Here is a 16,390-nt window from a genome sequence, read left to right as displayed (position 1 = left end):
TGTTGTATCTCAGGCCTTAATGTTTGTGTGAGTGGCGTGAAATACCAGCCTAGCCCCTGTAATATCGTTAGGTTTAACCCTAATCAAATGTTGGCCCCAGATTTCATGAGGATTAATTTTCCAAAAATGAATGAAGATGTGGTCAAGGTTGGCTGTGGGCAGACCTACTAGATCGGAAATGCAATACTGAATACAGATGGGTTCCATTTAGTACCATTCCCAAACAGAACAAACATCAACCTCTGATTTGGTGAAAAAATCAAGGAAATTATTAGAGACAAAATGTATAGGATTGAATTCCCTCCTAACTCTTTTTACCTCTCGCCTGCTGTCTCCGCCATTAGGATGCTTCTTAAACCCTCTTTCTTTGACCAAGATTTTGATCGCCTGTCTTAATATCTCCTTATGCAACCAGCTGTCACATTTTGCTTGAAAATGCTCCTGTGACATGCCTTTGAGACATTTTACTACGTTAAAGGTGCTATGTAAATGCAGATTGTTGTTCTAGAAGCCTTTTTGGGAGGGAGATTTCACTTTGTTCCACTATTGTCCTCTCCCCTCCCCATTACTGGATCTTGCTGCCCCACTCCAGCCTGAATGATGGATGAGCATCAGGCAGGGGAAAGGGAGACTAATTTTAGGCGTTCATCTAAAACAAGGGTACATTTAAACAAATTATAGAGCCGAGAAGCAAAAACCAGCCAGATAGGTTGTTTGGTTGGACTTGACTCTAAGTCCCTTTAGTTAAACTGAATGGTAAATAAATTCATCTCAGTCACTGCCTGCCTACCTTTTTCGTGTGTTCCGTTACTGCAATAGGAATGAATTGTTCCAGGTTATATTTTGCAGTGATTCTGTAAAATAACACACAGTCAGTACACTGATTCTTATCTGAACCACAAAAGGCTCTTTTCTTTGGCTCGTGATGGAGTCGCAGGGATCATAACGTTTGTTGAACGAGAAGTTTCAGCCTCACCCCATTAGTCGATAGCTGCCTGAAACTTCACATGCCAGAGTTGAATTATTTCTCACTATATATAGAGACTTTATCATTCAAACTAATGTTCAATCTCATGATATGTCAAGTATCACCTTGTACAAGTCATTTTAAAATTTAACACAACTGCAGCTAGCCTGTGTGTTTAATTTTCTCACTCGTCAGTTCATTCATTCGTGTTGGAATGGTGTCTCTCAGTTCCTGGCAGCCCTCTGCTACCTCACTTGTATGTGAGCTCACACAGTGACTACTCCCAGGATAATTGACTACCGAACACAAAGCAAGGCCCCACCTTCATCAGACATCCATATGAAAATATTTTACTGCAGGGGTTATTATACAATGAGTGCACTGGGAATTCTGACTGATTTTCTCCCATCTTAACCTTCTGCGCTAATAGTGATTCCAAGGCCGATTGCATCTCCGTAGCAAGAGCAGTCATGCAATGGGGAGGAAACATGTTGCCATCTCTGAGGTTAACAGCAGGTCTGGACCTACACAGCCCTTCAGCAATGCCCAACTTGTGCCAGAATGCCAGTTGGCCAGATATAACCACTCGGATGCTGTAGTTAACAGCCAGGCTCTCATAGGCCCCATCTGCCAGAGGTCACTGACCATACACATCTCAGGAGCCCTTGACTAAGCAACAGCAACATTCCATCTCTAAGTCGCTGGGGAATCACCTTGTAGAAGTACTAGATTAGATAAGAGGGCACACAGTGGTTAGCACTGCTGCCTCACAGCACTAGGGACCTGGGTTCAATTCCAGCCTTGGGTGACTGTGTGGAGTTTGCACTTTCTCCCTGTGTCTGCATGGGTTTCCCCCGGGTGCTCCGGTTTCCTCCAACAGTCCAAAGATGTGCAGGTTAGGTGGATTAGCCATAATAAATTTCCCCTTAGTGTCCAACGGTTTAGGTGGGCTTACAGGGATGAAGTGGGGATGTGGGCCGAGGTTGGGTGGTCCTTTAGAGGATCGGTGCAGATGCGATGGGCCAAATGGCCTCCTTATGCACTGTAGGGATTCTATGACAGGCAGCAGGAGCTCAGAGCTGGGTGATAATTTGGGGTTAGGTCTTTGTATAAGGCATGAAAATTTTAAACTTTTGAAATCTGCGCACAAGGTATTACTGTAGTAGTTGATGGTTCTGAAATGTTAGTGACATGAATATCAATGCTTGTCTTTTGATGGATACAATTTATTCGAGGGTGGAAGACTGGGACAGATGTTGTTCATAACTGTCAATAGAAGGGAATGTTCGGCTGAAGTGCTATTTTTGAAACTAAAGATCTTAAGCTGTAGGTGAATATTGAAGAACCTCTGTCTTCTATGTTATCCTCTATGTCATCGGTGTAATCGCGCACATTGCACTGAACACTTTCTGGTGGTGGCTCCAAGGGTTGTCTTCATTTCAAAGCAACATTATGAGGGTACAGTACATCACAATTATAGTGCACTTTCTCGGCTATTTAATAGGTCTCTTCAGGCATTGAAATCATTGCTTGAGGACTCTGCTCACTGAGGGTTGTAGTGGAGCCATAAATCTGACTGCATTGCAATTCAGCTGCTGATTAGAGGCTCCAGAGAGTAACCATGTGCCAATTGTGCAGGGGATAAACCTAATGCCCAAAACAACAGCTGCTGTGCAGGGCCAAGAAGTGGTACATGGAAGATTGTTGCAAGGAAAACACATCATGGCAGTTGACAGGTCAGTGGTCGCAGACCTGCACAGTGTTCTGCTGGTGATCACACTGCAGTTATTCTGGAAGCCGTTGTGATTCATGAAGACAGAACAAATGTTTGCAAGACCTCACAGGATGACATGGGTGCAGTCAGTGAGGTCTTAGTCTGAGGAGAAGCCCGCAGCGCGTGCAAATCCCAGAGTCTTATCCTTCCAGATACCCATAGTGAAAAGATGAGAGTGCTTGCTCCAGTTTTAAAAATACATTCGTCGCCTGCTTAATGGGAGCACAGACTGCAAATTGATTGATGTTGCTTAATGTCTCTTATGGCAGACTGGAAGGAGCTCAAACAGGTTGAGAACCACAGTAAGTTTGGCTGTGGATGGAGGTATTGTGATAGATGTTGATACATCTATAGATGTTGAACTGGCTGTCGAGAGCAGCAAAGCCTCTTTATATACTACTCCTCAGAACAGGTATGTGACTGATCTCCCTGCCAGTCTATTGACTATAGGCAATTATGGTTACCAGCTTCTTTTTCTAGGGAGTTATCTGTCTGATGCAAGGCTTCCTACACTTCAACAGTGTTCCATAAGGTCTGTATAGAGGAACTGCCTGGTAAGTTTAAGTTAACCAGCAGTCTGGTCATTATAGATTGGATAAATTTATGTATTGGTCCAAATCGATTGGATAAATTAAGATAATTGTTTTTTTAATATATATTTAGAGTATCCAATTCGTTTTTCCAATTAAGGGGTAATTTAGTGTGGCCAATCCACCTACCTTGCACACCTTTTTGGTTGTGGGGGTGAAACCCACGTAAACATGGGGAGTATGTGCAAACTCCACACGGACAGTGACCCAGAGCCGGGATCGAACCTGGGACCTCAGCACCATGAGGCAGCAGTGCTAACCACTGTGCCACTGCGCTGCCCAATGTAATTGGTTTGAATGCCAGTTGAGGATCAATGAGTAGATCTTGAACAAGAATGGACATTGGGGGTTCATATGACATTGAAGATGTGACATTATTAGAAAGTACTTGCATCAACGTGTGCAGATTTTTTTTTTCTTTATTTGTTCATGGGGTGTGGGCATCGCTGGAAGGGCATTTAATAGTGGGTGGCACGGTAGCACAGTGGTTAGCACTGTTGCTTCATAGCGCCAGAGTCCCAGGTTCGATTCCCGGCTTGGGTCACTGTCTGGACAGAGTCTGCACGTTCTCCCTGTGTCGCCATGGGTTCCTCCGGGTGCTCCGGTTTCCTCCCACAAGTCCCGAAAGACGTGCTTGTTAGGTGAATTGGACATTCTGAATTCTCCCTCCGTGTACCCGAACAGGCGCCGGAATGTGGCGACTCGGGGATTTTCACAGTAACTTCATTGCAGTGTTAATTTAAGCCGACTTGTGACAATAAAAATTATTCATTTAGTTAGTCAACCACATTGCTGTGCGTCTGGAGTCACATGTAGGCCAGACCAGGTAAAGGACATTAATGAACCAGATAGGTTTTCATGACATTCGACAATGGTTTCATGGTCTTCATTAGACTTTTTTTATTCCAGATTTTTATTGAATTCAAATTCCACCATCTGCCCTGGTGGGATTCGAAGACCATTACCCTGGTTCTCTGGATTACTAGTCCAGTGACAATACCACTACGCCACTGGCTCCCCTAGATTAAAGGGGGATAAATCACTATCAAACCTTGAGATCTATTATTTGTGTCCTTATCTATCTTTATAACTTAATATGAAAAAAAAATAAAAAACAAAGGACAGGAGCTATCATTTCAGCTCAGGCTCACCGTTCTATGTTCTCACATATCAGTTCATCGTCATTTAGCAAAGCCCGCATATCTGCAACAACCAAGAGAAAAATTGCAAAGCTATACCAAGTAATACGGTAATGTTCGTGCAAATGGCCCAGGCCTTAACTCAATCCTTAAGGTAGATCTTATTCACTGGCACCAATGAGAGGCTTTAACATAAGGGTTTATACCACAGTGCCACTTGGGCCCCTGCGAATGGAGCTGTGAGGAAAGCAGAACAGACTGTAGGATGAATGCATTAGGCTGTCTTTGCCAGAATTTGTAGGTAGAATCCAGAGTAAAGTCCGTTCTCAATTCCCTGATGTATCACCAGCTTCAGGTACAAGCAGCCAATGAATTGAAAAGTTGGCAACTCCAATGATTGATGCAGTATTTGTGGTTCTCAATTTGACTGATGAATGCTATTTATCTTTAGGTTGAAAATTAACAATTATTTTGGGGGGACCACAGTAAATTTTCTGCCCATTGGTATGTGAGGTGGCACTATGGTGGAATTAAACAATTGCCAACTTTTGACAACAAGAGTAGCATCTTACCTTAGTCCTTGCTGCTATGGCAGGACCATTCTCAGGTCTGGAGTTCAACCCTCCTCACATCATGCTCAGCAAGCTGCTCTTCACCAGAGCAAACATTCCGCCTTCAGGCTTCCTGACTAATAAGGGAGGACGGGGTGGGATAATGTGCCTATTCCATGAAAGGAAGGACTTCTAAAGGCACCACAGCATGGGTGAGAGAAACTCACCAGCACTTGGATTTTTGAGGCTGCAGCGACCACATGACTGGAGAGGAGGCTTTGGAAAGCTTAGCCTGGAAGGCTTAGCCCCAGGTCTCTCATTCTTACCCCTGCTGCGAGATCCGAGGCGCGGCAGTGAGATGATTTTTCCGAGGACAGGAGGAATAGAGAAACCTCTCCAACCAAATAGGCATGAATGGAAGGGGCTGGTTTAGCACAGTGGGCTAAACAGCTGGCTTGTAATGCAGAACAAAGCCTGCAGCGCGGTTTCAATTCCCGTAGCAGCCTCCCCAAACAGGTGCTGGAATGTGGCAACAAGGGGCTTTTCACAGTAACTTCATTGAAGCCTACTTGGGACAATAAGCGGTTATTATTTTTTATTATTATTATAAGTGGCCGAGGAAATCAGTAACAGGAATATTATTTCTCCAGCCTGGAGAGAGTGCACCAAGAGGATTAAGGACTGCAAGAGGGCAGGAAAGATGAGTGGCCGAACACTTGCAGGTGTCTAGCCCCACACTCTGACTGTCCCATCATTCTCATCACTCCTCAGTTCCACTCATTCCTCTCACTGCAGCCACCTCACATCCCCATCTGAACAACAGACACTCAGCTTCAACCTATTGTCCTCTTGTACCCATTCCTCCCATACCCTAACAAATGGTGTCCTTCCTTCCTGCGCGCACAAACTATTATGAACATTCACACCGCTTTGCTTTCCTTATGTAAGAAGGGTGTAAACAATTTGTCCACAGGCTGTGAGGCAGGGGGTGGAGGGGTAGTCCTCCAGTGACTGACACCTTTTCAGCCTATGGCAGTGTATTTCCATTTGATCCACTGGGAAGGAGGTTAATTCCAGGAGGCTTCAAATGTCAGTATTGTCAGCACGGTGGCACAGTAGTGTCAGCACGGTGGCACAGTGGTTAGCACTGCTGCCTCACGGCGCCAAGGTCCCAGGCTCGATCCCGGCTCTGGGTCACTGTCCGTGTGATGTTTGAACATTCTCCCCGTGTTTGCGTAGTGTTCGCCCCCACAACCCAAAGATGTGCAGGCTAGGTGGATTGGTCTCACTAAAATTGCCCCTTAATTGAAAAAAATGAATTAGGTACTCTAAATGTATTTTTTTTAATGTGAGTAGTAACCTGCCATGCGCCTTCTGGTGTTCTTACAGGTCGGGACAGCTGATCTTCTGCCTACAGACCTGTGTTGACTGTGTTGCCCACTTCCATTCATTCCCTCTGCACCTTGGAGGGGCATGTGGCTGAAGAGAGGGCAGCTGGTGTTGCTGCCGATGCTGCTGGAGTTGTTGGCAGTGGTGTGACCTCAGCTCTTGCTCCTCAGCAGAGTTGGAAGGTGGAGCTTCAGAACATAGAACATACAGTGCAGAAGGAGGCCATCCGGCCCATCGAGTCTGCACCGACCCACTTAAGCCCTCCCTTCCACCCTATTACCGTAACCCAATAACCCCTCCTAACCTTTTTGGACACTAAGGGCAATTTAGCATGGCCAATTCACTTAACCTGCACGTCTTTGGACTGTGGGAGGAAACCAGAGCACCTGGAGGAAACCCACGCAGACACGGGGAGAACGTGCAGGCTCCGCACAGACAGTGACCCAGTGGGGAATCGAACCTGGGACCCTGGTGCTGTGAAGCTACAGTGCTATCCACTGTGCTAACGTGCTAGCTGCTGCCATGCCATAGTGAAGGTTGGGAAACGGGGAGGTATATTTGTTGGCAAGTAAGATACTAGACAGATGAAGTGCCTTCCAAGACTTTGTAATTACCTGTCAAGCAGTGAAAGCACTCGCTGAGATCAGTGCCTTTAATGCAGCCTCTCCATGACAGTGGCTGCAGCTCTTTAGTGTAACTGATGAGAATTTCCCCAGCTTGTCAGTTTCACTAAAGAAGCTGTTCTCACTGTGCACTTGTCACAAATGACCCTTGTGAGTTGCTGATACATCAGTGAACAGGTTCTATGTCTGGGAAATGTAGGGTTCAGGGCTAAAGGACTTTGCAAATACCTTAAAACCTCAACACTTAATTACTTACTTGACAGATGCAAGGTAGGTTCCCCATTTTCCTTCAATGTCAGCTGGGAAAAGTTATAAGAGGGCAAGATCGCGACCCGATTCTGACGCAACATCAATTTCAATACTTTCTCATCCCTCGCCCCCACCCCCACCCCTCACAAACCCACCTCCAATGAGCTAGAAAAATTCTGTTCCGAATGTCGGTACTAAACACTCTGAACTCATGTACAACCCAGGCTACAAGCACTGTGAAGCTCCCCCTACTCCACCCAAACAAAATATCTTAAAAGGACACAGCAGATCAGGTGGCATAATTTTCATCATGGCAATTTCAGGTGCAAGGGGCTTTTGTTGTACATGGTGTTATTGCATCTGAGTGTTTATCTAATAAATACAAAAATGGTATCTGTGAGGATCAAAAGGGGAACTGCCCAATTAGAGAAAGTGGGACCTAATTATTCCGATACCAACTATCTCTGAGTGAGATGGACAGTTGAGTGGTTGAGGCTTTCTAATCAAAAGACACTCTGGGTGTAATTTTTACCATCACTGCCTGCTATTATTCTGGTTGAGCTGATCCCCCGCCTTTTGTAGGACCCACCTGATTTCCATCCTTCTGCTGAATCATGGCTGAAGTGGTAAAGGTGCCTCTTGGAGCCAGCAGAAGGATCAGACTTTTCTTACCAGCCTGAACTGCAGTAAAACCTAGGGCCGTGGAGGGGGTATTACAATGGTCAAATGTTATTTTCATCGGGACACTTTCTACTTTGCAGTTTCTCTGGCCTCTGTTTCTTCTCCCGTTGGCTCCCCCAGTAGGATTCATGAATTTGTCTTGCAAATATATATGGGGAAGCAAAAACAGCTTAGCGGTGCTCCAGGAGCTCAAACTCAGTGTGTTTTTACATCCTGTGTCTGCAACATCCTGAGTGGCAACAGACCTGGTCCTAAAGTCGTAAGAAAAATAGTTGTAAAGAAAGTTCAGTCCCACCAGTAACAGAGTGTAATTCCAAATCTCAGTGATATCAGTTTGCAGTGATTTTGACTCTTAATTGTCATGTTGGTCTGCAGGCACAAGGCTTATTTTATTTAAAATCTCTTAAAAGAGTTATTTTCTTTTCCAAAAAGAGGAGTATTCTGGATGGAAAGGACTTCCCCAGTCTTTTTTTAATATAGACTTGTGGTTGGAAACCAAAGAGCGATGGGCATGCAGAAAGGAGTAAACCTCATTGCGAGTTTATCCCCCCATCAGTTATCCGAAAGTTTACATCCAGCTTTAACCTTCCCAGCAAAGCTTCTGTGCTCTTTAAATGTAAAATCACCATTTTTGTTGCACGGCGCACTATGCTGGTGCAGACCTTTGCAATTTGTAACCGTGATGGATACTCACCATTGACAACTTCACTGAACTCGCCAGGAGGGGCCTGCGAGAGAATGCTGCTCAGGATGTTAATCTGAAAAAGAAATCAACATTACAAAATGTAGTAGCTACAATTTCACATGGTGAGAGTCATTCCCTGTCATTAGTGCAATGCACTGGAGTAAAGGTGAACATTATCAATTTGGGAATGCAGTCATTGATTGTGTCAATGCCTGACTGGTTGGAGCCCAAACCTAAAATAATAGCAAAAGTATAAATCTGCCTTGGATTGAGGAAAGGTCGAGGAGCCCCCCCCACCCCGCCCCACCTCCAGCCCCTCAGTGACAGAATTAATTGGTAAAGAGGACACTGCAAGTTCATCTAATACAAGCTTTCCAGATTATTGAAGGAATTAACAAGTTTGATGGTGGCAAATCATTAACTTTGATGGTAACTATGGATTTAAAAAACAACGATGAAATGTAAAACTTTGGAAGATGGGGCTACCACGGAAAGTGAGTTAAAACCTCCAGTACTGAGGAATGGAGTTCTGGGATAAGTTACTGAGAAGGTTAAAGAATTGAACAAAGGCAATCAAACCTATTTTTGTCAATGGTTTTTTACCAGCAGTGCACAGATCACATGCAGTGTCTGGAACTCGGCAAGTTAGAGGAGGGTGTGCACAGCAGGAAATCGTTGAGGCCCGAAAATGATAGAGCAATAAAGGGAGAAAGTGGGAAGGCAGAGATCAGCCATAGACAGTGGCGTGTCAGTTCAGAAGGAACTCCTTGAAACTACTGTTACTGATAGAGTTTGGGAGAAAGAAATGGCAGAAATTTCCTGCAGCATTGTTTGACACTCAACTGCAAAGGAGCTGCAACGCCACCCTACTCAGCAACCCAGGATGGAGGGGTGGGGGTGCAGGAACTGGAAAAGGTGCATCAGCTGCAACATGGAGAGCACCCATGTACAGCTGAATGTATCAGAGTACTTGGCTGAAGGCAGGCAGATTGAAGAAGGCACAACTGGCTCTACAGGGTGAGGGTCAACTCCTTGACCTTTGTGCAGCAGCAGTGCCTGTGAAGGCAGATGGTCGAGAAACAGGTGGTTGCAAGCTCTGTGCCTTTTTGGAGAAGAACCTGAGACCAGAAGGAGCGGGCGTGGATGCTTATTGCTCATCGTGCTCAAGGAGATTGTAACGCTAAATTTCTTTGCATCTGGATCATTCCAGGGGTAGGCTGCTGACACCTGCAGAATCTCACAATCGGTTTCACTCAGCTGATGGATGCCTCGAATACGAGGCAATGAGATGGAATGGATGCTACCGGTCAGACCCAGAGGACGGGCAGCTTTCCCCTATGTGGCAGGATTCCCTCTGTAATAAACTGTATCCATATGGCAACAGATCAGTCAGGTGTGTTCATAAATAGGAAGGGATTCCACTCCTTCAACACACAACTGATTTGCGACCAGTGCAAAAGGATCCTGCAAATGTGCGCAAGGTCCCCAGGTAGCTGCCATGATATATTCACACTGAAGCAGTCCCAGGTGCCTCAACTCTTCAGCCCACCAATAATTCCTAGATGGATGGTCTCTGGATGGCAGTAACTGTCTGCTGGAGTCATGGCTCATGACATTTATGTAGGAGCCCTACCACAGAGGCACATGAGAGAGACAACTATTGTAATTTGATGGCTGGGACAACCATTATGTAGGCCATTGGTTTGTTGATATTATGGTTCTGACTGATCTGGGGGCACCCTCCAATATAGTTGTAGAAAGGTCCACCGTAATTTGGTGGTGTGCTGCACCCTGTACAACCTGGCACTGCAGAGAAAACTGGATCTGACACCGGAGAAAGATGTTGAACACTCACCATCCTCAGAGGAGGAGGAGAAAGATACTGATTGGCAGGTACAACATGTCAGTTCAGAGGCCCCGCTGATGTCCATGCCCATTAACTTGCATAGCAGGGAAGTCTGCGATAGTGCCGTCCAGGCAAGGTTCACCCTGTGTCAGGCATTCAGTAATACACTATTAGTTTCTGGGACTCTGTGGCAGCAATTATGACCATTCCCAACATAGAAATTCCCTTGCGTCAAGTAAATCCAAGCCACTGCCCCATCCATTCATAACAATGTGACCAATCACATTCAACATGTTCACATCAATCCATTGTGTAATGAGGCACTAAGAATGACATAAGGCAAAAGTGATGGCCAAGTAAAATAATTTCATTGGAATAAAATTATTCATCATGATCGTGTAATGAAAGACGTCCCGTTGTGTAATTAAGAGCGTTTTTGTGTTCTCTGCCTCGTACTCCTACGTGGCTGGACCAAACTTGGAAGAAGCAGTTTATCCCTCTGCTCCATTGAATGAGATGCGCATGTCACGTGTCCTCAAGGTTGCAGTGCTTGTGAAGGCCCCATCACAGGCTGGCGTACGTGCACCAACGCATGGGTAGCCTCAATCATAGGGGTAGGCGCAGTGTTAGGGGCTATGTCAGAGAGACTGAGGCGCCGACTACAAATCCGGGGAGTGGGCGAGGGATCCGGTTGCCTTGAGGAGAGCCTCCATTGCCATTAATCCTGCCTTCCTCTGCCCTTTCAGGATTCACCTGCATTTCCCTGATAACTTAGATGAGCACCTAGTTGGGTTTGCCATGCTCTTCTGATCCATCTATGCATGACTGATCAATCTGTTCAAGATTGCTGACATACTGTGGAGACCATTGCGCTGGCACTGTATCCACTCCTTGGACTGCCACAAATTACTCCATGAAGGGGAGGGTGGAACCATTCTTTCAATGGGGATAGTCGTGTGCTCCCAAATCTGAGTCAGCGCAACACTCCTAACATGGAAAGTCTCTGTATCCTGTGTAAGGGTGGGCATTGCCTCAGGAAACTGACGGATGCCCAGCCTGGCAGCCTGCAAATGAAGTTTGAAATAAGATTGGAGATTAGATTTGAGCAACTTCTCCAGTTGGACAGGTCATTTGCTGGCAAGGTCAGCATTTGTTGTCCATCCCTAGTTGCCTGTAAACTGAGTGGTCATTTCAGAGGGCAATTAAGAATCAACCACATTGCTGTGGGTCTGGAATCACATGTAGGCCAGACCGGGGAAGGATGACTGTTAATTCTCAGTCGCTGACTGTATTGGATCAAGAAGACATTGCCCAGTAGGGCAATGGACAGATACGAGGATAGGGTGGGAATTAATATAAAAAGTTCAGGCATAGTCTCACTGAATGATGGAGCAAGTTTAATGGGCCACATGGCTTATTCCTGTTCCTACTTTTTAAAGAACTTCATAGGATATTGGTGCGCAGGTTCGGGGGTATGGAAAGGGCTAGTGCAAGGGGGATAGAGCACAGGATGTCCTTACATGCCGATAATCTGTTATTATATGTGTCGGAACCGAGTGTGTCAATAGGGGGAATACTAGAGCTGCTTCGGGTGTTTGGGTCTTTCTCGGGGTACAAATTAAATCTAGAGAAGAGTGAATATTTTGTGGAGTCTCGGCCGGGGGTGGGAGGGCTGCCATTCCATAAGGCAGGGACTCACTTTAGGTACCTGGGGGTGCAGATTGCTCGGGATTGGAGGGGCTCCGTAGTTACAACATTTCTAGTTTGGTGGGGAGGGTGAAAGCTGATCTGGCAAGGTGGGATGGTCTCCCTCTGTCACTGGCGGGTCAGGTATAGGCGGTTAAAATGAACGTGTTGCCGCAATTTCTGTTTATTTACCAATGCCTGCCGATTTTCCTGCCAAAGGCATTTTTTAGAGAGATTGAAGGGTTGATTACCTCATTCATATGGGGAGGGAAGGTGGCCAGAATTAGAAAGATGCTCCTACAGAGAGGCAGGGGGTTTGGGTCCTCCGAACCTGATGTATTATTACTGGGCGGCGAATGTGGAGAAGGTACGGAGCTGGGTCAGAGGGGTTGCCTCCCATTGGATCAGAATGGAGGAGAGTTTGTGTAGGGGGTCGGCATTGAAGACGCTAGCAACAGCGCAGTTCCAGACACCCCCGGGGAAATACTCATGGAGTCCGGTAGTAATAGCTTCATTGAGAATTTGGAGGCAGTTTCGCCAGCACTTCAGGTTGGGGGCAGGGTCATGGGAAATGTTGATTCGGGGGAACCAAAGATTTGAGCCAGGGAAGTCGGATGGAAATTTTCAGAGATGGGAGGAGAAAGGAATTAGGACACTAAAAGACTTGTTTCTTGGGGGTCGGTTTGCAGGATTGAAGGAGCTGGGAGGGAAGTATGGGCTGGAGCAAGGGGAAATATTTAGATACATGCAGGTTCAAGACTTTGCCAAGGAGATACAGAGCTTCCCGGTAGAACCGGCCTCCACATTGCTGGAAGAGGTGCTGACGACAGGGGGACTGGAGAAGGGTGTAGTGTTGGCAGTTTACGGGGCTATTTTGGAAGAGGAGAAGGCATCGCTGGATGGGATGAAAGCAAAGTGGGAGGAAGAGTTGGGAGAGGGTATGGAGGAGGGGTTCTGGTGTGAGGTGCTCCGGAGGATAAACGCCTCCACCTTGTGCGCGGGGTTGGAGCTGATACAGCTGAAGGTGGTATATAGAGCACACCTCACAAGGCCGAGGATGAGCCAGCTCTTTGAGGGGGTAGAAGATGTGTGTGAGCGTTGTGCCCGGAAACCACATTCATATCTTTTTGTCCTGTCCAAAGCTGGAGGATTACTGGAAGGAGGTTTTTAGGGTAATCTCTAAAGTAATGCACGTGAAACTGGACCTGGGCCCTCGGGAAGCCATATTCGGGGTGTCGGAACAGCCGGGGTTGGAAACTGGTGCAGAGGCAGATGTTGTAGCCTTCGCCTCATTGAACGCCCGAAGGCGGATCCTGTTGGGATGGAGATCAACCTCTTCACCCTGTGCCCTGGCGTGGCGGGGGGACCTGCTGGAATTCTTGACTCTTGAGACGGTCAAATTTGAACTGAGGGGAAGGATGGAGGGGTTCTACAATTCATGGGCGTTATTCATTGTGCACTTTCGAGAATTGGATTACATCGAACATTAGGGGAGGTGTTGTGGGGAGGGGGACTGTATGTGTTAATGATGACTGGGTGATTCCTGATTCCTTTTTGTCATTTGTTTATGTTAACTTGTGGGCTGCTGTTTGGGGGTTTGGTGGGAGGATGGGATTGTTGTTGTTGATTTGGGGATTGACATTGCATTCGTTACTGCTTATTGTTTATTGTTGGTGGGTGTAAATTTGGGAGAAAATGTGAGAAAGGAGGAGAACAAAAATATATTTTTTAAATGCATATTAGTGCGCTATGTAGGTAGTCAGGGGAAGTGTGTTAATTGTGAAGGTGAGCTAGCAAAGAAGCCATCACCATCTGTTTAACACAAGAAATTCAAGCTGGTTCTTTAAACATCACAACAGAGCTCCTTACGGTCACCGTGGACTACATAATAAGCTGAGATGATTAAAACTGTCACCATCACTAAATCAAACAGAGAAGGGAATCTAGCTCTTACTTTTCTCTCTCTTGAGATGGTTGGCAGATGTTTTGCCATCTCCTCCGAAAATAATCTTGTTTCTAAGACAAAACCCGATGGCAGGTAATTTCAAACCACAACAGTCAGAGGTTCCGGGTGTTCTGGAGCTGAGGGCAACAAGATTCCATAGCACGGGCAGTAACCCCCACCACCACCCCCCCCCCCCCCCACCCCCCACCACCACCACACACACATTTCCTATTGTGAGTGCTGAACAACACGTGGCATTGGGCAGTGCCATTCTGAAATAGGTGTGGTGACATGTGAAAGTGACAAAGTGGAAGGAAACTAATTGATCCACCAAACCGGCCCCGCACCCATGGTGTCAGCTGCATCATTGCCAGATCCTTCTTAGATTCACAGTTATCCATTGTTGTTTTTGTCATCTGGTCATTCACACAGTGCTTTGTGGGAGCTTGCTGTGCACAAAATTGGCTGCCATATTTCCCATTACATTTTGAAAGTGCTGCATTGGCTACAGTGCGTTTGGACACCTGGGGCGAAATTCTCCGTTATCGGCAGAAAGTCCGCCGATCGGCGCAAAAAACGGCGCAAATCCCACTTGCGTCACGTCATAAAAATGGGCCGATAGACTCCGGCCCGAAATGGGCTAGCAGCGACGTAACGGGATCCGCGCTTGCGCAGTGGTTCACGCCGTGCAGCGTCATACGCACTGCACGGCGTGACGGCTCATAAGGCCGCGCAGCTCCCCCCCACCCGACCGGAACACCCGACCGCAACACCCGACTGGATGGCTGGCCGTCGCTCAGCCCCGAGGTTCGAGTCACGCGATGTGGAGGCGCTCCTGGACGCGGTGGAGCAGAGGAGGGACGCCCTGTATCCCAGGCACGGCCGCAGAGTTGCCCCACGCCACAGCTGGCGTCTGTGGAGGGAAGTGGCAGAGGCCGTCACCGCTGTGGCCCTGACACCACGGACAGGCACCCAGTGCCACAAGAAGGTGAACGACCTCGTCAGAGCAGGCAGGGTGAGCCTCCCCCATATCCCCCTCCCCATATCCTCCCCTCCCCCATATCCCCCCTCCCCCATATCCCCCCTCCCCCATATCCCCCCTCCCCCATATCCCCCCTCCCCCATATCCCCCCTCCCCCACACACCCCCTCCCCCATATCCCCCCTCCCCCATATCCCCCCTCCCCATATCCCCCCTCCCCCATATCCCCCCTCCCCCATATCCCCCCTCCCCCATATCCCCCCTCCCCATATCCCCCCTCCCCATATCCCCATCCCCCATATTCCCCCCCCATATCCCCCCTCCCCCATGTCCCCCATATCCCCCTCCCCCATATCCCCCCTCCCCCATATCCACCCTCCCCATATCCCCCCCTCCACCATATCCACCCTCCCCCATATCTCCCCTCCCCATATCCCCCCTCCCCAATATCCCCCCACCCCCATATCCCCCCTCCCCCATATCCCCCCTCCCCCATATCCCCCATATCCCCCTCCCCCATATTCCCCCTCCCCATATTCCCCCTCCCCCATATCCCCCCTCCCCCATATCCCCCCTCCCCCATATCCCCCCTCCCCATATCCCCCCTCCCCCATATCCCCCTCCCCCATATTCCCCCTCCCCATATCCCCCCTCCCCCATATCCCCCTCCCCCATATCCCCCCTCCCCCATATCCCCCCTCCCCATATCCCCCTCCCCCATATCCCCCCTCCCCATATCCCCCCTACCCCATATCCCCCCTCCCCATATCCCCCCCTCCCCATATCCCCCTCCCCCATATCCACCCTCCCCCATATCCCCCTCCCCATATCCCCCTCCCCCATATTCCCCCTCCCCCATATCCCCCCTCCCCCATATTCCCCCTCCCCCATATTCCCCCTCCCCATATTCCCCCTCCCCCATATTCCCCCTCCCCCATATCCCCCTCCCCCATATCCCCCCTCCCCATATCCCCCCTCCCCCATATCCCCCCTCCCCCATATCCCCCTCCCCCATATCCCCCCTCCCCCATATCCCCCCTCCCCATATCCCCCTCCGCCATATCCCCCTCCCCCTATCCCCCCTCCCCCATATCCCCCCTCCCCATATCCCCCCTCCCCATATCCCCCCTCCCCATATCCCCCCTCCCCCATATCCCCCCATCCCCATATCCCCCCTCCCCATATCCCCCCTCCCCATATCCCCCTCCCCCATATCCCCCCTCCCCATATCCCCCCTCCCCATATCCCCCCTCCCCCATATCCCCCCTCCCCCATATACCCCCT

General features: G+C 48.3%; 1 protein-coding gene across 1 annotated transcript in view; it reads right to left on the bottom strand.

Annotated features, from left to right (window-relative positions):
* Positions 1–14,217, bottom strand: part of LOC140388280 (F-actin-capping protein subunit alpha-2-like) — a 100,225-nt gene extending 86,008 nt beyond the window's left edge. Inside the window, exons 1-4 of the mRNA XM_072472162.1 lie at positions 14,135–14,217; positions 8,658–8,721; positions 4,483–4,534; positions 791–854 (exon numbers count right to left, since the gene is read on the bottom strand). Of these exons, the coding sequence (XP_072328263.1) occupies positions 791–854; positions 4,483–4,534; positions 8,658–8,721; positions 14,135–14,173 (219 nt within the window). The 5' untranslated portion in view covers positions 14,174–14,217. The remainder of the gene's footprint in view (positions 1–790; positions 855–4,482; positions 4,535–8,657; positions 8,722–14,134) is intronic.
* Positions 14,218–16,390: the final 2,173 nt, after the last annotated feature.

Source organism: Scyliorhinus torazame, chromosome 13, assembly GCF_047496885.1.
Source record: "Scyliorhinus torazame isolate Kashiwa2021f chromosome 13, sScyTor2.1, whole genome shotgun sequence".
Classification (NCBI taxonomy): domain Eukaryota; kingdom Metazoa; phylum Chordata; class Chondrichthyes; order Carcharhiniformes; family Scyliorhinidae; genus Scyliorhinus; species Scyliorhinus torazame.
The sequence above is the reverse complement of the archived record's forward strand: the minus strand, read 5'-3'. Positions and strand labels throughout refer to the sequence as shown.